General features: G+C 40.6%; 1 protein-coding gene across 6 annotated transcripts in view; it reads left to right on the top strand.

The window, feature by feature from the left end:
* LOC116463082 (utrophin) overlaps positions 1-24,248 on the top strand; it is a 565,754-nt gene that overhangs the window by 44,395 nt on the left and 497,111 nt on the right. For 4 of the 6 annotated variants that reach the window (XM_032146037.2, XM_058434475.1, XM_032146040.2 and 1 more), the window contains exon 1: positions 8,602-8,728. The exons of the other annotated variants lie outside the window; for them this stretch is intronic. In XM_032146037.2, coding sequence (XP_032001928.1) covers positions 8,635-8,728 — 94 coding nt within the window. In that variant the 5' untranslated portion in view covers positions 8,602-8,634. Of the gene's footprint in view, positions 1-8,601; positions 8,729-24,248 lie in introns of those variants that run through there. 6 annotated transcript variants of the gene reach the window in all.

Genomic DNA, 24,248 nt, shown 5'->3' with positions numbered 1-24,248 from the left:
GAACAGAGTAGGCGCTGCTTAAACCTATCAGCTGCCTGGCTGTCTCAAATGCTCTTTCCAGGAACTCTGGCACTGTGAACCCACTGCTGAATCTCGTGGCTGATAAATAAACTCTCAAGTGTTAATTGTGACTTGAATTCTCTAGTTCTCACCTGACCACCTCTTAATGTCATCCTGGAACTGTCTTTATATCATCTTGGAAACCCTGGAGCTGATTTGAAATACCTCTGGTCAGTTCCTCAGCATCAGTTCTGTCTAATGAACACCTAGATTCTTCATTGTCTCCTCACTCTTGGCTCTAAGTTATCACAAGTAGATGATTATGTCTCATTCCCAAGTAGAGATAGGACACATGAGAGTGGGTGGGTGTGCCCATAGTTAGACAGGACTATCTTTGTGTGGCACCAGCTGCGGCAGGATCTACCGATGACACACATGTTAATACCCATGTCTTCTGAGTGGCCAGCGTCCTCAGATTTGCATGTGGGCATTTGCAAGAGGAAGCACACAGATCCTGTGATCAGGGCTGAGATGCATACAGGTGTGTCTGCTGGGCTGCAGCAGGTGGTGGCCAGTGGAAGACAGGTTGTAGGCAGGGAAAGTGTTGCCTCATAGAGGGTGATCCTGATATGGTGGGACCTTCATTCCAGACTCCGACATCGCCATGGGCAAGCTGAATGACAGTAAACAACCTTCAGGGCTTGGAGACATCAGCACACTCGCCTGCGGAGAGCCAGCCAGAAGACAGGCAGTGGCACAAGTTTTCTGAGGTAGAGATTGTGACTGTAGGTGATCAAGGAACAAAATATTATGAAGACCACATTGGGGTTCATAGGCTGCTGGCCCTGTAGGACACGTGGTCACTTTTCCCACCTGTTTTTTTTTTCCTGCCAACACCAAAGAATAATCTCTAGGTGTCTCTTCTTCACAACTTCCCATGAAGCTTGAAAGTTCTAGAGCTCACCAGAAATTAGAAAAATTTTCCTCACTATGACAGCAAGTGTGCTTCAAGAAAACTCACTTGGCTGACCTTTGTTCCACAGCCCAGCAGGTTGCCACCTGGTTTATAAAAACAGATTATGGAGACAGTCCAAAAAAATTACTCCCTCTTTTTTTTTAAGTAATATTTTAAAATTCCTTTCTTTTTGAAGTATTTGGGTTGTTTTATTAATTTCATTCACTGTTGCCTTAAATGACAATTCTTGCCTCCTTGAAGAACTCTTGGCCTTCCTTCCTGCCACTAGAGTGAGAAGTTCTAAGCTGGAGGGGCCATCCTAGGGTTGACTGCTTTAAGCAGCCGGTCATGTAGGGTTGCGCCTGTGGCCCTGGCAGATTGGACCCAGTTTCTACCAAGTGGTGGCATCACTTGGCTTCCATGTAGTGTTTTTCTGTTCTCCTGCAGATCGCTGTCAGCCCCTGGAGGCCTCACCCACTGGGTTCCAGACAGCTGCCACTTCTGTTTAGAAGCAACACTGTCAGTGAGAAACCCTGCCACACAACACACACACACAGACACACACACAGACAGAGACACACACACAGGCACACACACACACACCACACACACACACACCACACACACACACACACACACACATGAGAGGAGGGCCACCCCAGGAGGAAACCCTGAATTCTCCCCTCTTAGCACACTCCTTCTATCTCCTGGTGGAGGGAGAAGCTGTGTGCCCCTATTACTACCTCTCTTTACCTCCTCATTAAGGGCTTTGGTGCGATTATTGTCTCCCTTTTAATCTCACTACTTGCATGCAGCTTTCTTGAGAAAGGTTATAATTTAATCCTGAAATACAACTTCTAGGAGTTTTCTTTTTAATTCATCATTCCAAGTAGGTGTCTTTGTCTGTTGCCACATTAGAAAATGAAACCAATACTTAAATATGATTTCCCCGCTTTTATTGGCATGCTATTTAAGGTCCGCTTCTGAGGTCTGGCTCCGTGTGGTTTGGAATACTTTATTATTATTATTATTATTATTATTATTATTATTATTTTGAGATGGAGTCTTGCTCTGTCTTCCAGACTAGAGTGCAGTGGTGCGATCTTGGCCCACTGCAACCTCTGCCTCCCTGGTTCAAGCGATTCCCCTGTCTCACCCTCCCGAATAGCTGGGATTACAGGCACATGCCACCATGCCTGACTAATTTTTGTATTTTTAGTAGAGATGGAGTCTTACCATGTTGGCCAGGCTGGTCTCGAACTCCTGACCTCAGGTGATCCACCCGCCTCAGCTTCCTAAAGTGCTGGGATTATAGGCATGAGCCATTGCGCCCAGCCTGGAATATTTTCTAAGCTCTTTGATGATGGCGGCTTAGATTTAACTCTCTCTGACTTAATTTTGTTGATTATAATGTCATTCAATTCTATTAGTATACTCATATGGAAACAAAGGCATGATTTCAGATTTTATTTATATCTTCATGCTTTGGAAAAACAATCTCATGAGAAATCACTCAGCCCATTAAATACCATCCTTGACATTACTTTTTTGGGTTTGCTTGTTTTTAAAACAGTTTTTATTGGCTTTTGCTTTTTATAATTTTTTGAAACATACCAACAGTAGCATAAGGAGTATTTTTAGACATGTGCTTTTAAAATCATGTGAAAATTCTTTTAATGTCAACATGAAGAGTTTTGTTTATAGTCATTACTGTGATCAAGAACTGAGGTAGAATTTCCTAGCTGGACACAAATGGGTTAAAAAAAACCCGACATGCTCTTTGATTATTGGATAAGTTGTATTCTAACAATATTACTCTGATGAAGATATTAAGGGGAGTTAATTAGATTGTGAGACTCTTAAGGACAGTTGATGCCTTTTTCATTTTTGCATTCTTCTTGGGTGCCGTGTAGTTGATCAGTATAGTCATGGGACTTAGTTCCGATTGTAGGGAGCTGTGTGAACTGCATGAAGCAGACGAGACTCCATCCTTGCATGGGAAACCTTTAAGGATTTTGAAGCTGGGCAGGTGCAGGTTAATAGAAAGATCACTCTAGGCTCTGTGGGAGAGTGATTCGGAGGGAAGAGCCCCTAGAGGCCCAGGGAACATTGCAGGTGGCTCTGCCAGGAGACCAGCTAGAAGATGTGGTGAGGGTGGGCGGGAGATGGATGAAACTGTGGATTTCATAGGTACAGATTCATCATCCTTCATCTGTAGCTACACTATTGAAGAAGACCTCTGAAAACCAGAAGGTGTTTTATTTGTAGTTCATTTGGCAAGAAAACTTGAGTTTGACCTGAACTCATCTGGTGTTGAAGCATGAGTTGAACAGCTGGGACTCTTTTAAAGTCCTTATGTATGTCAGGCATCCTTCATAAACATATGTATTTGCTGCAGGGCTATTAATGTGTTTGATTAGGGGAAATTGCCCTGGATCTTGCTGTTTTTTGTTTTCACTGTAATATATGACTTGTGCTATATAACTTTTCTCAAATGGGAAGAGTTCGGTTCAGCAGCACCTCTGGCCCTAGGGTTTTGGAAAAGAGGTTGTGAAACTCTTTGACGTGTGTTTACGAGATAAGGTTGATGAAACTGACTGATAAGAAATGGAGGAAAATCTGTGGAAGAAAAGTATTTCTGGGAAGACTCAAAAGTTAATGATGACACTGCCTCATTAACATTGAAGGGAAGTGGAACTTTAGGAAGGGTCAGAAATATTAATTAGATAGGCATGATTTATTGAAAAGGATGCATCTTGAATTTTTGAAATGTTGTTTGTATGTGATCTTGGATTGAATCGTGGACCAGAAAAAGGGGGCAATTGCAGAAATTTGAAAAAGATCTGTAGCTTAGTTCATAGTTTTACATCTACGTGAATTCTCTGGTTTTCATCATTGTACTGAGTTATGTAAGATGGTAATATTTGGGGAAGTTGGACGAAGGGAACATGAGAACTCTGTGTACTCTTTTCTTTCTTTCTTTCTTTTTTTTTTTTTTACCACTTCTTTTTATAAGTCTAAAAATTATTTCAAGATAAAACTTTGAAAAATGAGAAAAAGAGATGTTTGTCCTATCAGGGAATGGTATCATTCATGATGCTTTTAAGTAGAGAGTTTCTATGAGCAGAAGTCTAGTTTTCTAGGAGAATTCAAAGTCTAGAAGTGCAAATAGAGTAAAATTTCAGTCAGGCCTTCACCCCCTCCCACTTTTTTCTTTTTAAAAAAGCTGACCTGATTTCTATCGTAAGATTATCTTTTTATATTCTGATCTGAGAAAAATGCTTGATTCTAGCATAATCGTATAAAGAAGAGTTCTAGGCCGGGCGTGGTGGCTCACGCCTGTAATCCCAGCACGTTGGGAGGCCAAGGTGGGCAGATTGCTTGAGGTCAGGAGTTTGAGACCAGCCTGACCAACATGGTGAAAGCCATCTCTACTAGAAATATAAAAATTAGCCAGGCATGGTGGCGCCCGCCCGTAATCCCAGCTACTCGGGAGGCTGTGGCAGGTGAATTGCTGGAACCTGGGAGGTGGAGGTTGCAGTGAGCTGAGATCGATCGCACCACTGCACTCCAGCCTGGGTGACATAACAAGACTGCGACTGCGTCTCAAGAGAAAAAAAAGAAGAGTTATAAAATGGAGAGCTCATGGGAAGTGTCATAACTTGCCCCTTGCATTTAGTCTCCCTGGTGTTGGAGGGTGTGGTTTGGCCCTAGTTCTTGTTTGTAGTAGTAGCTCTGCAGGGTGAGATATAGGTGTATTAGTTAGGACTGACAGTTATAATATGATGTTCAAAGCCAAGAGGGTTTACAGATAACAGGGAAGAATGAAGAACATGTGTACCCTTCATGGCCAAGGTCAGCTTGCCTGGATTTTGTGGTGCTGATGCTGCTGGGTGTATATTTCCTCCATGGAGAGAGGATTCGTATCTGAATTCCTTTGCTTCCCTCTCTCACTTCGTCACTACCTCCTGTAGTTTCAGCTAATTTGTTCTGTAATTCTCTCTCCACTCCAATTCTTTCTTTCCTTTTTGATGAGAGTAGACCTAGGCTGGCAGCCAGTTGCTATTGAGCTATAATAGAGCTAGTGGTATGAACAAAATTTGATTACTGCTGTCAACACCAGATTGAATAAGAAAGTGCATACCCTAGACAGATACTTGCAACATAAATGGTCTATTGATTTCACAAGAACTAGAAAATGAGGCCACCGTGTAATCTAGCAGAAGAACGGATCTGTGAATAGAGTGGGTCCTGACATTGCACAACAGTTTTCAAAAGTGCCCCCCTATTGATCTTTTTAGAAGAATCTTCAGATAAACTGATTTTAGCTTCTGATTTTCCTCACCATCAAGTGTTTACAGAAACTCTAATGAAGACTTTGCACTTGTGTGTGTTCAATGGTTTGCTTTTCCTACATAGAATCTAGTTTGGAAGTTACATTGGCTGTTACAGACCTTATTTGCTCCTCAGCTATCACGACATTTCCACTTAGCTTAATACAAATGTTTTAGAAGTTTCCCACTATGGAAAGTTCTATTTGACATATGAAAGTTCAACGGTCAATTTCATAGTCAGCTCTACGGCAAGAAATAAATAAAACAAGGGATTACAGAGTATAGCCTTGGGACATGGGAAATTTTTTAGAAGACGGATGAGTCAATATTATTAATACATGTTGCAAGGCCCGAGGCCTTACATCAAAAAATAAAGAAAAAAGTTTTTATTTTTTAAAGTTAATAGCCTTCTGATATTTTCTTTGTTGTACTTTGTATAGTTTTTGTTCTGTTTAGTTTTGGGGGGGATCAAAAAATAAATCCTAAAATAGAATGTTTTAGGAAAAAGATAATTAACATCATTGTACATGAATTTGCTCAAACACAGTAAGGTCTGAAAAAAAAAGATCTTCTCTTTGATGTTGATTTGTTTGAATAATTACTATTTTCCCAGTACTGCACTTTTGAGAGGGAAGGAGAAATTGTTGCTAGTGTCTAGATTTTGACTTGTCTTCTGTGGCTACCTTCAAAATTTGAGATCCTTAATCTTAAATCACATCTGGTCTAACAATTCTTCTTATAAACAGTTATGACTATTTACTGACAAAAGGCTGCTTTTATTGTGCCTGTTTCTATTTCAGAGGAAGACACATAAAGACAGGTGGAAAGAACTGATTTGTAAAGATTGAAATGTCATATTTACATTCAGAATTTCATTTCCTTACCAGTTTTCAGAAGAACCCTTTGGTGGAGGAAACAGGGCCAACTTCTTTCACATCCTCTTACTGTAGATAGAAATATGAAGGCCAGCAATATTTAGCTGGTATGAGCCCATACTGCTGTATCAGAAACAATGTTGAAAGTCTTTGATTCCTATTGGAAAATAGCCACTGTTAAAGATGGACACCTTCAGGACCTCATTCAGCGTTGTAGCCAGTATCCGTTCTGACTAGGTGGTGCCCACACCTCACTGGCTGTTCTGTATTTTGAATATTTAGTCCTGATTCTAGAAATGAAGACATTTTTGGGCTATGGATAAAAGACGGGTTTCGATAGCCGTTAAGGAAATGCAAATCAAACCACAGTGAAATGTCACTTCATACCCAGTAGGATGGAAATAATAAAACAGACAAATAATAACAAATATTGGTGAGGATGTGGAGAAATGGGTATCCACATACACTGCTAGTGGGACTGTAAAAGGATGCAGCTACTTTGGAAAGCTGTCTGGCAGTTCTTCCAAAGTTTAAGCATAGGGTTGCCATATGACTCAGCAATTCTACTTCTGGGTACACATGCGCGCTCACACACACACACACACACACACACACACACACACACACACACCCCCATACCCAAGAGACATGAGAATGTATGCCCACATCAAAAACTTGTACACAAATGCTCATAGCAGAATTATTGATACTAGCTAAAAGATAAAAACAACCCAAATGTTCATGAACTGATAATAATAAAATATGGTCTGTTGATACAGTGGAATATTTTAAAAAGAAATTAAATACCCATACATACTACAACATGCATGGACTTCAAAAACATTATGCTAAGTGAAATAAGTTAGTCACAGAAAACCATATAGTGTATGATTTCTCTTATATGAAATGTACAGAATAGGTAACTCTATAGAGACTGGAAGTAGATTTTAGTGGTTGCCTTGGGCTAAGAGATGGAGATCGATTCTGATGATGGTTGTAGAATTCTTTGACAATACTAAAAATCATTAAATTATACAGTGTAAATGAGCTAATTGTATAATATATGAATTATATATCAATAAAGTTTGATGCAAAAAAAGATTAATGGGTATTGACTATGGGACATCATCTGTATCACTGCATTTTTCTCAGTCTCCCTCCCTGTGACAGTCCTAGAAGAAGTCATAGAAGGTGAAGTCAGCCCGTCCATTTTACAGATTTGGAGACTGAGGCTTAGAGAGAGAGAGAGTATTTTGCCAGAGTCAAACAGCTACTAGTCTAAGGAAAATACAGAGATGAGGAGGAGAAGCATAGGGGAAGTACTGTTAGTTTCTCTTTTCTGTATCACAGTACAGTAGCAGGATGAGAGACGCCTTTGAATTCAAACCTGTGTGTATCCTGACAAAGATACGTATTCTATGAAAAGTCTTTGTTAATAAGTAGAAGATTTCTATTTCACAACAAGCAAGAAAAAGAATGAGAGAAGGACTAGAAAGTAGATGTGATCATATGAATAATGATTTTCCTTGGTTTTTGCATGTATGTGGTGGACACCTGCAGAAGTGACAGCAGGAGTTTGAGACCAGCCTGACCAACATGGTGAAACCCCGTCTCTACTAAACACGCACACACACACACACACACACACACGCGTGTGCACGCGCGCACACAATTGCCGGGTGTGGTGGTGGGCGCCTGTAATCCCAGCTACTTGGGAGGCTGAGGCACAAGAATCACTTGAACCCAGGAGGCGGAGGTTGCAAGTAAGCCGAGATCACGCCATTGCACTCCAGCCTGGGTGACAAGAGTGAAAAAAAAAAAATGATAATAAAGAGAGCAAGGTGACCACAAAAGAGAATAGGCTGGAAAAATTAGTCTAAATGGTGGCCTCTTATCTTACAGCTGCATATGGTTAAGTTTATTTTTTCCCTAATAGCAAATTCTAAGGGATGAAGGAGAAATCCTTTTCAGTTTTACTTCCCCAAGGTATGTATAACTACTACAGTGAAATAATAAGTCCAATTTATTCTTTGAAGTATAGTTAATATGTAACGAAACTCCTAAGGCCAGTTGTATACCCAGGGCAAACGCCTTCTAACATCTTTATTTATCTACGCAGTGGGTAGGGAGGTGGGTGGAGTGCCCCTTCCCAGCTGACACTGTCAAAACAGGAAGCAAAGTTATAATCTCTGTCATAGGAACATGAATAGAGGCGCTTAGTTGTGACTATTAAAAAAACAAAAAACCTACCTAAGGAGTTTTCACTGACTACAAAGTGTAACTTCCTCTCTGGTGTTTAGAGGAGGTGGGGTTAGGTTTAGTCAGATCCTCTCATGGGAAAAATAAAAGCCACCGAAAAAAAAAAAAAAACCAAAAAAAACACAGGACATCCCAGTGTGCAGTTCGAAGGCTGCTTTTGTTGTCCACTTCCTCCACATCTTTTTCCTCATCACCTAAGCAGATGTAGGTGATGAGCGGCCCGGCAGCCACCACGTTTCATTGGAAAAAGTGCAGATTGGATTTGCCAGGGCAGGTAGCTCTCCAGGCTTGCAAGCGATTACCAGGTAAGTTTGTCAACTTGCACGACTCCCAGCCAGTGAGGTTTTCATAAGAAATGTCTATGAAGACAGGGCTCTCTCGTTCACTTTTGTTAAGCAACAAAGCTTAGGACCAGGCTGGTGACGGGAACAGACAGCCTGTCCTTCTTGCTGCCACATCTGTTGTGGACCCTCAAGGGTAGAGACCAACGTTGTCTGCTTCACACTTCTCTTCAGGAAGTGATAATTCACCAGAGTTATTAGCTTCTTTGGAAGAAGCCTTCCAGGATCCCTACATTTGTGATAGCAAATGTGCTTCACTTTACCTCCCTGTATTTTCAAAATAGCTTACTCTGTGCTGACTGTTTACTGCCATCTAGAGAAGCAGCCTCCTTTGTGGTGTTGGTAGAGTACTCCTTTGAGTATTGGTAGACCTCATCCCATATTGTATTTGATTTACTCTGTTGGCTAAAAAGGCATTTTACTTCTTGAAATATTTAGTTTCGACCAGAGAAAGGGGAGAATAAAACGTCTGTACTTTGGGGGACAGTATGAGTGCTGGGGTTTCTGTTTCAGTGCAGGCTTGTCTATGAGACGTGTATATGCATAACTTCATGTAGGGAAAGTGTCATGCACTTTTCTCTCGCTGAAGTTTACTTCCGGGGTGACTTAGTTTTTCTGATCAGTTGAGACGTTCATATCTTGTTTAATGTATACATGTGTGTACTGGTTGTATGAGCTTTTGGAAGGGAAAAAACTCCAAGTGATGTGTTTTATTTGATCATACATATCATGCATGAATGTTGTCACTATGAAAAAACTTCGAGGCTGGTTGGTTTTCTTTTTTAATGTTTTCCTTTCTTGTGGAATTACTCTTTCCCTCTTAATGTTTTCCTTCTTAGCTTCAGTGAATGAGGTGGTAAGGGGTTTTAAGTGTTGTCTCTGTAGAGCAAATTCAAACCAAAATGATTGGAGCAGCCCATATTTTCTTAGTGAATTGGGTTTCTTGAACAAGTGGCATAGGAGACTGGTGTGCTACAATTCTCATCATTAACTGTTACCTCTTTCTTAAATAACCATATGATCCCAACACAACATCAAAATACCTCTCAGGGACCTGAATTAAAACTCCATGTGGGCCAGGCACGATGGCTCATACCTGTGATCCAAGCACTTTAGGAGGCTGAGGCAGGAGGATCACTTGAGGCCTGGAGTTCGAGACCACTCTGGGCAACATAGGGAGATTCCATCTCTACAAAAAATTAAAAAATCAGCCAGGCATGGTGGCATATGCCTGTGGTCCCAGCTACTTAGGAGACTGAGGTGGGGGGATAGCTTGAATCTAGGAGTTTGAGACTAGTGAGCCATGATCATGCCACTGCATTCCAGTTTGGACAACAGAGGGATACCTTGTCTCAAAAACCTGCATAGGGGCAGCAATTGCAGGCTTGTGGCCTTTCGAAGAGTTCCTTTGATTGTCACTAAATCCTCTCTCTTTCCCCGACATTAAGAGTCTCTGTAGTCAGCTAGTCTTCATCAAAGGGTCTTGCTACAAAGGGTCTAGGGTAACCTTAATGGTTGAAATCAGAAGACAGCTAGAAGAAAAGTACAAACAAACCTTCAAATAATAAGCAGGCTTTGGTCGGGGGCCGTGGCTCACGCCTGTAGTCCCAGCACTTTGGGAGGCCAAGGCAGGCAGATCACCTGAGGTCAGGAGTTCTAGACCAGCCTGGCCAACATGATGAAGCCTTGTCTCTATGTCTCTACTAAAAATACAAAAATTAGTCAAGTGTGGTGGCATGTGTCTGTAATCCCAGCTACTTGGGAGGCTGAGGCAGGAGAATCACTTGAACCTGGGAGGCGGAGGTTGCAGTGAGCTGAGATCAAGCCATTGCACTCCAGCCTGGGTGAAAGAGCAAAACTCTGTCTCAAAAAAAAAAGAGAAAAAAAAAAAAGCAGTCTTTTAAATGAATAGCAACAGTGTTAAATATATTTAAATGATGTGCTGGTTGAGTTCTGGTACATTTAGATAACATTCTTTCCTGCCCTATGACCAATCAAAAGGCTTTAGGAAAATAGCATTTTTAAAATTAAAATGTATTTCAGTGCATGTTATTTTAATAAAGATAGAAAACCAATGTGTACATGATTTCAAATTTCACAGGGGCCTAGATTCTCCTCTCATCAGTTGTTATTGAACTGATTTTTTTGTGTGTGTCCATAGTGTAGACTCTTTAGTGATCTTGTTAGAAATAAGGACATTAAATTTAATGTTAAAAATAATATTTTCAGCCAGGCGCAATGGCTCATGCTTGTAATCCCAGCACTTTGGGAGCCCGAGGCGGGCAGATCACCTGAGGTCAGGAGTTCAGGCCAGGAGCCTGGCCAATGTGGTGAAACATCGTCTCTACTAAAAATACAAAAATTAGCTGGGTGTGGTGGTGTGTGCCTGAAATCCCAGCTACTTGGGAGGCTGAGGCAGGAGAATCGCTTGAACCCAGGAGGCGAAGGTTGCAGTGAGCTGAGATTGCACCACTGCACTTCAGCCCGGGCATCAAGACGAGACTCTGTTTAAAAAAAAAAAAAAAATCTCTATCTCTATCACTATCTCTATCACTATCTCTCTGTCTATCATCTATCTATCTATCTATCTATCTATCTATCTATCTATCTATCTATCTATCATCTATCATCTATCTATCTATCATCTATCTATCTATCATCTATCTATCTATCATCTATCTCTCTATCCAGCTCTATCATCATTTTCACTAGATGTTAACAATAATATAACTGAGATAAACCAAAGTTTTAAAACAAGCTTGAAAATGTGAAATGAATAATTTGGAGGCGCGACTGGCCATTTAGGCATCTATGAAGGCCCAGATGACTCATGTCTGGAAATTGCCGCTGCTCAGGAAACCGCCGCTGCTCAGGAAACCACTCCTGGGAGCCCTGCTCGTTTTGCCATCCTTCCTGCTGTCTTGCCTGCCAACAAGACTCTATGTCAGCTGTTTCCTTTTTAGATGGAAGGGTTAAAAGATTCACTACTTGGGTCCATTAGAATCACCAACATGCTGGTGCCCCACAGTCAGAGATCGTGACTTGATTGGACCGAGGCCCTGCTCTGTAGCTTGTCAAAAGCCAGCCAAGGGTGTCCAATGTGGAGGGTACAGGGGAATGTATTCGTCCCCCACTAGACTGAAAGCTCCATGGGAGGGACTAGAGGCAGCTTTGTTACTACTGCCCCCAGCACCTGAATGTGTGCCTGATGTGCAGAAGAGGCTCAGTAGCTACTTGTGGAATGAATGAATTAATGAGTTCCTTTGAGTAACAGGAAGTTGGAAGAAGATTGGACAGAGGCTTAGTTATGGTCTTTGCTGATGTAGGAGACTGTGCTATGTTAGGCTGAACAGTGGCTGTCATCTTGGAAGACACTCCAGGAAAAGGTCACAGGGGAACAGGTGGCTGATCTGGGGGAACGCTGAACAGACCTCTCAGAAGAGACAAGGCTCCAGGGCAGTGGTGTCCTTATGAGGCAAGGCAGGTTGAGAACTTTGGGAAAGAGAATTTCATCAGGGGCTGGGTGTGTGTGTGTGTGTGAATGTGGATGTGAGGCCAGGTGGGGACACTCCTGGGAGAATCTCCTGAACCATGGCTCATTCTTTGTTTTTTTTTTGAGACAAAGTCTCGCTCTGTTGCCCAGCCTGGAGTGCAGTGACACAGTCTTAGCTCACTGCAGCCTTGACCTCCCAGGCTCAAGTGGTCCTCCCACCTCAGTCTCCCGAGTAACTGGGACTGCAGGTATGTGCTCCCGTACCTGGCTAATTTTTAGTAGTTTTTCTGTAGAGATGGGATCTCGCTATGTTGCCCAGGCTGGTCTTGAACTCCTGAGCTTGAGTGATCCTCCCCCCTCGGCCTCCCAAAATGCTGGGATTACAGGCCTGAGCCACCATGCCCAGCCGTGACTCACTCTTAAAGGAGCTCAAGTCTTTTGTGTTGGAACTCCAGGAGGTTGACAACCACACTCATCTATTCAGTCAGCATTTGCTAGGTACCTAGCACATGCTCAGCTCTCGGGAGGTATGGGGATATGAAAATGAAGGTGATTTGGTTCTTCCCCTGTGCAGGTTAGGACCTGGAAAGGATGGTGTGTGAAGTGAATGCTAGATTTGCTGGTATCTGAAAGGAAGGAACGTGGTCATCTTTGTCATATGTTAGGGATTGCCGGACCCACCAGTTGACTATATCCAAATAAAGGAACACAGAATTTGGAGTGATCACAGGGCAGTGAAATTTGTCTGGGAAGATGTCTTAGGACTTGTGAATTTTTTACAGATCTTAATAATTATAGAGAAAATGAGTAAGTCGTTAGGAAGACCAGGTAACTATAACTTACAGAGGTGAGAGAATGAGAATTGTTAAGTTGGGAGAAAAAGATTAGAAAGAGTGACATGTGAAAGAAAGAATCTTGGGTGGAGAAAATGAGAAATGGGATTAACATGGTACTGAGCGGTTCTTTTTTTGTTTTTTTTTGAGACGGAGTCTCGCTCTGTTGCCCAGGCTGGAGTGCAGTGATGGGATCTCGGCTCACTGCAAGCTCCGCCTCCCAGGTTCACGCCATTCTCCTGCCTCAGCCTTCCGAGTAGCTGGGACTACAGGCGCCCGCCACCACGCCTGGCTAATTTTTTGTATTTTTAGAGGCGGGGTTTCCTCGTGTTAGCCAGGGTGGTCTCGATCTCCTGACCTCGTGATCCGCCCACCTCGGCCTCTCAAAGTGCTGGGATTACAGGCATGAGCCACGGCGCCCAGCCCTGAGCAGTTCTTTAAGGGATGGGACTTGGCCCTCAAGATCTGGGTTTCCATTACCCCTGCCATCGGCAGGGCAAGTCACTGAACCTCTGAGAAGGGAACTCCCAACCAGCAGGATCACAGGATCTCCCAACGAGGGAGGATGCCCCGGGAGAGTGTGGTCAGGATTCATGATGTTACACATGTTAAAGTTCTTTGCAAGCTATAGAAATAGTTCCAGGTAAATAAATGGAGTAATAAATTCTGTAAAAATTATAAAACCCTAGTCTGTTGATAATGAGCTCTTTTAGGTAGAGTCTAGGGTAGGAAATCAAACATTATATTCATTATGGTACTTGAAATATATTTAAGCTGAAGCTGTGCACTCCGTTATGTTTTTGGTATATTTTTCCTTGGCATTACTTGAAAGGCACGCTCATGAAACTGGATTTGGATCCAGTTTCATGTTTTCACTTGGGTTCTCTGACCCCTACTTAGAGGGCACCAGGTGCTTCCTATTCTGTTTGCAAATTCAAGACTTGGTTGGAGGGCCATTCAGGGGACTGGTGTGGGATTAGATAGGATCTGGACACAGCGACTCCCTTGCTCCTGCTCCAGTATTTTGACCTTAATTTGAACAGTTCAATGAACTGGCAACTCAAGTCGTTTTTTTCCCACTGAACTAGAACTTTCATTGTTTTGCAGAGGAAGATGACTCATAGCCGAGTTCTACCATTGTGCTAAAGTGAAATTTTAGTCTAGGACTAAAGGAACACAGGCCAAACTTTCTGTCTGAGCTACAGAGTATTGAAACTTAGATTGTGAGCTGGGCAGAAATTCCTGTGGCCCTCTGTGTGGAGTTGCTCTAAGGAAAAGGAGCATTTAAATACATTTTTGACTCCAAATTTAATTTTTAGTAATATAGTTCAAATGTCTTTTAAAATATCTTAAGTAATCAGACTGTTTTCTAAAAAAAAAAACTGTAATGCAAAATGAAAATTCTACAAAGTAGAAAATTGTCATTTCCTTCCTCTCTCCAAAACCATTGTTAATGGTTTTTTTTCTTCTGCTACCCTTGTTTTCTATGAATGTAAAAATGTATGCCTTTATGTGTGAGCATGGCTTTTCTTTTTTGAAACAAAATTGAAACCATCCTGATTTAGTGGCATCCCACTTAAAACATTATTATAAACTACCTGTGTACATGTATCTTAGCTTACTTGGGCAATTGCTGGGGCAAATATGCTTTTATGTTAAATCGTCATCTACAACAGATGACATGTAGAGAGATGACATGTAGTCTATAGTTGTTTGAACTTGCACTTCTTTTTTGTGGAATTGAACTTCTCTGCATATGTTTATTGGCTCTTTGGACAAATTCTTCAGTGATTTGGCTTTTCATACATTGCTCATTTTCTTTTGTTGCTTGGATCCCTGATTTTTATACTCTTAATGATTCCAAAGGAAATTCCTACAAAATGGCAGATTTGGGATGACTTATTTGAATTTCTTTTGAGTTCTAAAATGGTTAACTGCTACCTTAAAAGATAGATATTATTTTCAGATCTCTAGGACAGAGGTTTGAGTCTTTGGACTTAGATTCTATAGTATTTTTTTGGCGAATATGGAAGATGTCATCATCCCAAACTGTGCTGAGACTAGTAGTTATTTAGATACATTATTTTATTACATTTTCATATACTGATAAATTATTTCCATATTGATGGTAAGTCCCAGATTTATTTATGAAAAAAACCATTTTTGTATATTTTATGGAACATGGAGTTAGCAGAAAGATGCTGTGGAGTTAGGCTTAAAATTAAGCCCTAACTATTCTGCCTCCTGTTGTGGGGCTGTTGTCAGTCTTTAAAGGTACATCTTTGTAAAATTTTTTGAACATAACTTGACAGATTGCAAGAAGGATTATAATAAATGGTGGCTGTTTGTGTTAGAGTGTTTCAAGTCAATACAGGAAAAAATACATTTAGATGGTAAGTGAAGATAAGACATTAGTTTAAATGAGGCCCCATATGCACCATCATATTGAAAATTTACCAGTGTGTCCTCGTCCTTCAATTTAGATTTGTTAGTGATTTTTCACATCAAAGCATTGAAGCTGTAATTCTATGTTGGGTTCATTTAACCACAGATCCAGTAAATGGCAGGAAATAGAGAGCTATACAGGACAGCAAATGGCCTGCAGTTACGTGGAGGATGTCTTTGTGGCAAGGTGCCCGAAATGTTTTGCTGGTTTCAAAGTTTGCTATCATTTGTTCAGAAAGGTTTTTATTGCTTGCAAGCAAGCAGGCAAGCAAAGGAAAAGGGCACGCAGCCGCCTCCCCTATGATTCTGTGCTCTATTTGCCTTTGGTGCCTTATATAAAAAGCTTTATTTAGTCTGCAGAGAGGTTATTTCTCCAAATAGAGGTGAACTGTCATAGTAGTCTGGAAACGTGATAGATTTCAGTTGAATGCCGCTGATCCAAATACTCTGAGAGGCTGGGCGGTGTGGCACTTGTAAGATAGGCACCTTGCACAGATTCTTCCAGGTCACTTGCACATAATCGCCAGTAGAAATACCTCATCAGATAGCGATCCACTTGGCGCTCTGAGAAGCAGCTCCTCCTATCACACCGACACTGCTACTTTTCTCCTGGCTCAGCCAGTCTCTTGCTGGGAACCTGCTGCCGGAGTTAGTCTCTTGGCTTCTACCCTGGCCTATTTTCTTGTTGACTTCTGGATTCTGTGCCTTTAGCTTCTCCTTGGACTCATTGGCCATGACTCTCTTTCTGGTGTTAGTAGCTCCTAGATTGTGTTTGACGGAAGAAATTTATTCCCCTAGCAAACTCACTTTCTAGTGAGGTAACTCTAACCCAACCATGCAATCTAGCATCTGCCAATACTCTGAGACCCGCTGATTGTTAATCAGTATTTATTATCTTAACTCTGAGTAACGAGTGTTATAGCAGGAAAATAGAATCTTTTTTGTGTGTGTACGAATGTGGTTTAAGGGACTTTTGGGGATAGAGGAGAAATAAACACCTTGAAATGAATTATTATATTTTACCTTTGCCCATGTGAGTTCTTTAAAATAATTATTAAATTCTCACTTTGCTTATATGCATTAAAAATTTCACAGTGTTGGTATTTAAAGTGGGAGGTTATGGATATTTTGCAAGTGGGTTGAGGCAATAGTTCTCATTTCCCTTTTCATGTCCCATGGGACCTGTCATATCTGTCTGCCTCCTTCCTACGCATTTCTCCTGCTGCTGCAAGGAGAATCTTATGTTTTATGATGAGAATTTATTTGGTGAGTAAGTGAAGTGTGCACTATTCTTTTAAAAAGTCCTTGAGGTTGCATTCTGTATATTTGCTGAATTTGTTACTAGGCCTTACGCTGCAACATTTCTGAGTAATGAAATCTAAATAAAAATAAATGGTTGTTCAAGGTAAATCTATGTCTTGATTACTGAAATAAAGTATTGACATTTATTTCCCATAATTTGGGAAGTTATTCAGTAAATAATATTTGCCTGGTGTTTTATAATGAATCATTTTTATCATATTGGGTTTGTGTTAGGAAGACTGTCAGCATTGATTTTCCAGTAGTTTTCTAAATTTTCTCATCTGTTTATGTTTCTTCTTCTTCTTCTTCTTTTTTTCTTTGAGACAGGGTCTTGCTCTGTCAACCAAGCTAGAGTGTAATGGCATGATCTAGGTTCACTGTAGCCTCGATCTCCGGGGGTCAAGCAATCCTCCCACCTCAGCCTCCTGAGTAGCTGGGATTACAGGCATGTGCCACCACGCTCAGCTAATTTTTCTGATTTTTTTTTTAATTGAGACGGAGTCTCACTCTGTTGCCCAGGCTGGAGTGCAGTGGTGTGATCTCAGCTCACTGCAACCTCCTCCTCCCAGGTTCAAGCGATTCCCTTGCCTCAGCCTCCCGAATAGCTGGGACTACAGGCGCATGCTACCACGCCTGGCTAATTTTTTATATTTTTAGTATAGATAGGGTTTCACCGTGTTAGCCAGGAAGGTCTTGATCTCCTGACCTTGTGATCCACCCGCCTCCGCCTCCCAAAGTGCTGGGATTACAGGCATGAGCCACCGCACCCGGCACTTCTGATTTTTTTTTTTTTTTTTTTTTAACAGAAACAAGGTCTCACTATTCCCAGGTTAGGGTCTTGAACTTCTGGGCCCAAGTAATCCTTCTGCCTTGGCCTCCCAAAGTGCTGGGATAACAGGCGTGAGCCACTGTGCCTGGCTATTTATGTTTCCTAATTACTGCAGTGCTCATTCTTCTGTCAGCTTCAACTATGCCACACATGACTAGGAATTAGAAATAAGAAAACAGTAACCAGCCTGGCCAACATGACAAAACCCTATCTCTACTAAAAATACAAAAATTAGCTGGGTGTGATGGTGAGTGCCTGTAATCTCAGCTACTTGGGAGGCTGAGGGACAAGATTCGCTTGAACCTGGGAGTCAGAGGTTGCAATGAGCTGAGATGTTGCCATTAAACTGCAGCCTGGGCAACAGAGCGAGACTGTCTAAAACAAACAAACAAACAAACACAAAAACAAAAACAAAAAAACCAAGGAGCCAAAAATAAATAACTCTGAATATTTATTGAGCACCTGTGGTTTGCTGGGTGCTGCGGTAGTTGTTGAAGGTGCTGGGATGTTTTAAAGTTGGTTTTAAACTTAAGGATTCTACTTACTGGCAGCCTAGAACCACTGCATAATGCCTTGCAGAGATGATGATGGACACTTGTGTCCCCACCTGTGCAGTGCAGACACATCAGTGAAGTGCCTTAGATTCTCATTTTGCAACTGTTTTCACACTTGGGTATCGGTTTCTAGATCTAAAGCAGTAAATGAGAAAGGTAGTGGGTGTGAATGCTGCTATAAACTGACTCCCTGACAGTAACGACGTGCTTGTTGACAGGCTGATTGCAGAGGAGATGAAAAAATAAAGGGCAGAACAAACAAGTCTCAAAGCTCTGCCCCCTGCGTCAATAGGAAGCTGTATTTTGCTATTCAAGTAGGCTAACATTGGAGAAATAATTAGCATGTGAAAAACTTCTTCCACTGAAAGGACCATGCAAGTTAAGGCAGGTTGTTTGATTTTCTGTGCTGCAGCATCCAACCAGGTTCTAGAATCCTGTTTTCATATTTTGTTTGACCCAACTGGATTAAAACAAAGCCCGTTTCTTTGGCTGGGTAGTGGCCCGAGTTAGGAGGTTTCCAGTGCTCTGACTGGTACTTTGGAGCCAATGTCCAGTGACTTTCAGAAGCAGGGTAAATGCTCTTGGTATTGGCAGTTCTCTGCTGGATGCTGGGCCTGTCCTCGTGGTTCATGCTGCCCTTAGATCATCAGCCATTCACTCCTATGGTTGGTCAAGGACACCTTCTCTAGGAATTCTCTGCTGACTTCCAAGTGTGGGTTGGGTGCTCCTCTTCTCTGCTTTCTCCTTCCCTGCTTGGATTAAATTCAGAGATTCTAAGATGTCTTTATCTGTCACAACATTCATGACAGATGTTACCGATCAGTGTTTTTGAAAACGAGGTCTATCTCTGCACGGTATTGAAAGATAGGTGGAACTTATCTTTTAATAATCTCTTCAGGTGGTCATTGTGTATGTTTCAGAACCTCTCTTTTAGACCATGAGCTTGATGAAGGTCTTGTTCTTGTCTTCGAATCTTTAAACCTTCCCTAGCTCCTGGCATGTTTTTTAGTTGCTAAAATTTTTTCTTGCAGTTCAGTGAATGAGGTAGAATTCCGGTAATTTTTTTGTGGTTGTTCGGTGAATCAGATAGAATTCCTGTTAAAAAATGTGTGGAAAGCAGGTATGCCTGTGGAATCCAAATGCAGCAGTGTGATCAAAAGCCGCTTGAAGGATTTTTGACCATTTTTCATTTCTTTCTTTTTTTTGAGACAGAGTCTCTGTCACCTTGGCTGGAGTGCAGTGGTCCATTCTCAGCTCACTGCAACCTGGGCTCAAGGGATCCTCCTACCTCAGCCTCCAGAGTAGCCGGGACTAAAGGCATGCACCACCATGTCCCACTAGTTTTTGTGTTTTTGGTAGCGATGGGGACTCCCTATGCTTCTCAGGCTGGTCTCGAGCTCCTGGGATCAAGTGATGCACCTGCCTCTGCTTCCCAAAGTGCTGGGACTGTAGGCGTGAGCCACCATGCCTGGCCCATTTTTTCTTATTGTTTTGTAAATCAACATTGTGTGAAGCCTAAAATTTAATATGGATATACAAAAATAGCTTTTCTTATTTCTTGCCCGAGAAAATAAACTGTATCTTTATTATTTACATTTTTGCCTGTTTTGAAATAAACCTTTTATTTTAGAATAATTTTACATTTATAGAAAAGTTGCAAAGATGGTATGTAAAGTTCCTCAGTTACCACTTTTCACCACTGTCACCTAGTTTTCCCCACTGTTAACATTCTTGTTACCCAGTTTTCCCCACTGTTAACCTCTTACATTACTATGTTACATTGATCACAGTTAGTGAACTCATATCAGTATTGTTATTATTAAAGGCTTTAAGAGTTATTGTTGAAGATTTATAAATTTATAGATGAAATAATATTTAGAACATACCAAGTTTTGAATTAGAAATATTTTAAAATTTGAATTCTTTGATTTTAAGAATTAAAACTTTTGAATTCTTATATATAGTCATAGTTGGGAATATATCCACAAAGCAAGTAGACCAATTCTTGTGAGAATGATTCTAAAACAGGTTTTTCAGGTGTCATTAGCCTTCTGGAACCTCGAAAGGGGGAAGGTTACTTTCAAAGGCTAACATTCATTTAATCTATCTGTAGTACTCCATATGATGACAATCATTACTTATCGACGTGTCAGGTTTTGTTAGATATGATATTTGTTTTAATTATTTATAGTATATTCAGGAAGAGGTGCTATTCAAAATGTTTAACAGGTTGGCATGTTGGCATAGGCCTCAACCAACAAGACTGCTGTTCAAGTAATCAGAAGGGATGCTGGCTGGTGAATGTGTCAGTCCTATTGATGTCTAAAATGTCCTAAATATGTCTCCAGACATTGCCAGATGTCTCGTAGGTGGCAAAATCACTTCTGGTTGAGAACTCCTGATATAAAGCAGTTAGAACAGGCTGGCACTGCTCTAGTAACTGCTTTCTAAATATTCATTATTATTATTGTTGTTGGTATCTTTCATTTGTTATTTCTGATAACTTTTAAACATATACTGCTTAGCCCCAGTACTTTGGGACATTGAGGTGGGTGGATCACTTGAGGTCAGGAGTTTGAGACTAGCCTGGCCAACATGGTGAAACCCCGTTTGTACTAAAATTACAAAAATTAGTTGGGTGTGGTGGTGAATGCCTGTAATCCTAGCTACTTGGGAGGCTGAGGCAGGAGAATCATTTGAATCTGGGAGGTGGAGGCAGAGGCGGAGGCTGCAGTGAGTTGAGATTGCACCACTGCATTCTGTCTTGGGCGACAGAGCAAGACTCCATCTAAAATATGAATAAATAAATAAATATATGTGTGTGCATATGTGTGTGTATATATACATATATGTGTGTGTATATATACACACACACATGCATATACTGCTTATCGAGACATATTAGGATTTCTTTATATAGTTAAAACACCACATGCATAAAAAATAAAGTTATATTTTTTTGTAAGATTTACTCAGAATTTGTCAGAGACCCATAGCCTGTTGTAGGAAGAAATGTAAGTTCTATTCTTGAGGGAGATTTTCAGCCTTTTTTACTTGCCCTCACCTGCCATGTTCCTGACACTGCAGCCTCGAGAAAGGTTTGAGACTGTTGGAGCACATGGGTGAGGAATTTGTAGACCGCTTGTTCTTCCAGACTTCCTCACACTCACCCATAGCCTGCTTTTAGTTGACAGTGGCTCAGCAAGGGTAGGAGCCTGTACTTTGGCTCATACCAAATTCCCCTCATTTCCGCACGATGATATGTTATTAGTATTCTGATCCCTGTTATTTGTTAAGTTAAGCTGTGCTTCAGGAATCTCAGAAGATCACAGCATTTTGTTTTCAGTGACTTCGTTTCATAATATATGCTCTGGGCAGGTGAGACTAGACTTAGAGACATTGAAGCCCAACAATTTAATATCCACAAATAGTGTTTTATTTGTAGTCTTCCTATCCTTTCCTCTTCAGTGGTCTAGAAACAGATGCTTACATTGTGTAAACACTCCGTTACTGATTCTACGGTAACAACTTTCCTATTAACAGGATGAAGATTTTGTTTTTTAATCCTCAAGTCTACGAGAACGGAATAGTCAGTGGGATATGAGGATCAGATAAAAATCCCCCCACGTTAGAATCATTGATCTCAGTACTTCCTGCAGAAACTCTGACAGTCTTATGTTTTTTTTTCCTCCTTTGAATCCACTTAGGTGTTTTTTGGAAACATTTATTTGCTGATATTGGTTGATAATAATAATTATTATTCTTATTTCAAGTGAGATGCTGCTGGTAAAATTATTGTTAAGTCTACTAAACTTAGTAAACTTATATCAAAAGCCAGGTTTTACATGTGGTAGAACAGAGATAGTCAATTCCTTGCTGTAGGGAGTGGAAGGGTAGAAGCCTGTGGCTCCCTCACTGCCATCTTGTCCCCAACCATTCTTATACACTAGTTTGATTCAAGCACTTGAGCTTTGGAGCCAGACTGCCTGAATTTGGTTTCAGCTACTTTTACCTGGGCAAACTGCTTAAGTTTAAATGTCTGTGCTCTTTGCTGAAAAATGTGGACAGCAAAAGCATCTATCCTATATGGATATTGTGGGTATTAGACTATATAGTAGTCCATTTAAGAAACATTCAGTAAATGTTGCTCATAGTAAAAGTGATAATGTTACTACTACTAATATGACTGCTACTTTTGATAAATTTAGAATAACAGTTTAAATTACCATATATATTAAAACTATGTAACAGTGTAAATTATCTTAACAGTTGAAATACCATAACAGTGTGTGTATACACACACACACACATATACACACACGTTTTATAATGGAGCTGCTAAAATGAATCAGGTTTAGCTGAATTGAAATTTGATTCTTTTTGCCTATTTGCTGTAGGTGATAGTGAGCCATGAAGTAAGTAAAATACAGAAGGAGGTAGATACAACATTTAGATTTTTTAGCCTTACCTGAAACAGTTATGGCTACAGAATTTAAAGCACCAACATTTGGTGGGGTCCCATGGAAATTTTTATTCCTAATTTCTTAATATTAACCATCTTCTTCTTATTCTATTAACTCTTGTGTTGTTTAAAAAGCATTCCAGTATTCTTTCTTTCTTTAGTTTTTTTGAGATGGGGGTCTTACTATGTTGCCCAGCAAGGCCTTGAACCCCTGGGCTCAAGTGATCCTCCCACTTCAGCCTCCTCAGTAGAAGTTTCCAGTATTCTTATCTTCATTGTTAAGTGCTTTTTCTTTAAAAATTGCAATAACATTTTAAAAATTAGAAAAGAAAGAAGCATCCATTTCTATTTCTACCATGTTAATACAAAAGTAACTTTCATTTGTTATTTTCTCATACTCGTACTTAAAAATAATTGGAATTATGTAATATTTCTAATTTTTAGTTCTGGTGTTTTAGTTTGACATTACTTCATAAGCATTTTCCATTTTTTCCTGTTAGGCAGTTATACCATCATTTATTTAACGGTTTTCCTGTTTTTGTTTTTAGTTTACTTCTAGTTTCAACATTATGGATAATAGTACAGCGAAAATTATCTTTATTGATCTGTAAAACGGAGATAATACAAGTACCCCAGGGTTGTTGTAAGGATTATATGAGGGGATAGCTACAAGGCAGGTTTGTCCACCGTGAGACAGTTCCATTTTGCTGTGGGAGCTGTCCTGTGCTTTGGGGATGCTGGACAGCATACCTGGCTGCTATTCCCCAGTGGTGACAAACAAAAATGTCTCCAGACATTGCCAGGTGTCTTGCAGGGGCAAAACCACTCCCAGTTGAGAACCCTTGATATAAAGTCAGTAGAACAGCCTGGCACTGCTCTGATGAGTGCAGTGTAAATACTTGCTACTATTATTATTGTTGTTGGCACCATCCTTCATTTAAGTTATTCATTTCTGATAAATTCCTAGAAATAGAATTTATGGGATGAGAGGTTAGTTTTAGGGTTTCTGATATGCCCTTCAGAGGACTGTAACACGTTTAACGTCAGCAGTTTATATAAATATGTCAGTATCTCTGAGGCCCAGCCAGTATTGAATTGTCAGTACCCAAAATACTGTTTGGTCTTCAATTTCTGTAATTACTAGCCATGATGAGCATTTATTATATTTTTTTATTTGCATTGCCACATTTGAAGATTCTGGTAAAAACCTTTGTCTACGCATCTTTTTTTGTCTTTTTTAGTTACTCTGCCAACTCTGCCATTCAACAGTTAAAGTTGAAATTCATCCCTCAGTAGCCAAGCCTGTGTTACATTTCATCGCTTGATGTTTAACAGCCTCTGAGTAGAACATTGATTGAGATCCTTTTGGATTATTTTGTTTTTCCCAATGTTGCTGCATAATATGAAACCTTCCAAAATTTAAATATAAGGATAATTTTGTGGAAAAGAATTCAACTTTTTATCAGTGATATATGTCCTATAACAGAAATGATTGCCTCTGGTTTCAGTACCCTTTTATTTCCCTTCCCTTCCTTTCCCATCCCTTCGCTTCCCTTCCCTTCCCTT

The sequence above is a fragment of the Hylobates moloch genome, unplaced genomic scaffold (genome assembly GCF_009828535.3).
Source record: "Hylobates moloch isolate HMO894 unplaced genomic scaffold, HMol_V3 SCAFFOLD_27, whole genome shotgun sequence".
In the NCBI taxonomy this organism is placed as follows: domain Eukaryota; kingdom Metazoa; phylum Chordata; class Mammalia; order Primates; family Hylobatidae; genus Hylobates; species Hylobates moloch.
Note: the sequence above shows the minus strand (reverse complement) of the source record. Positions and strands in the feature narration are given on the sequence as shown.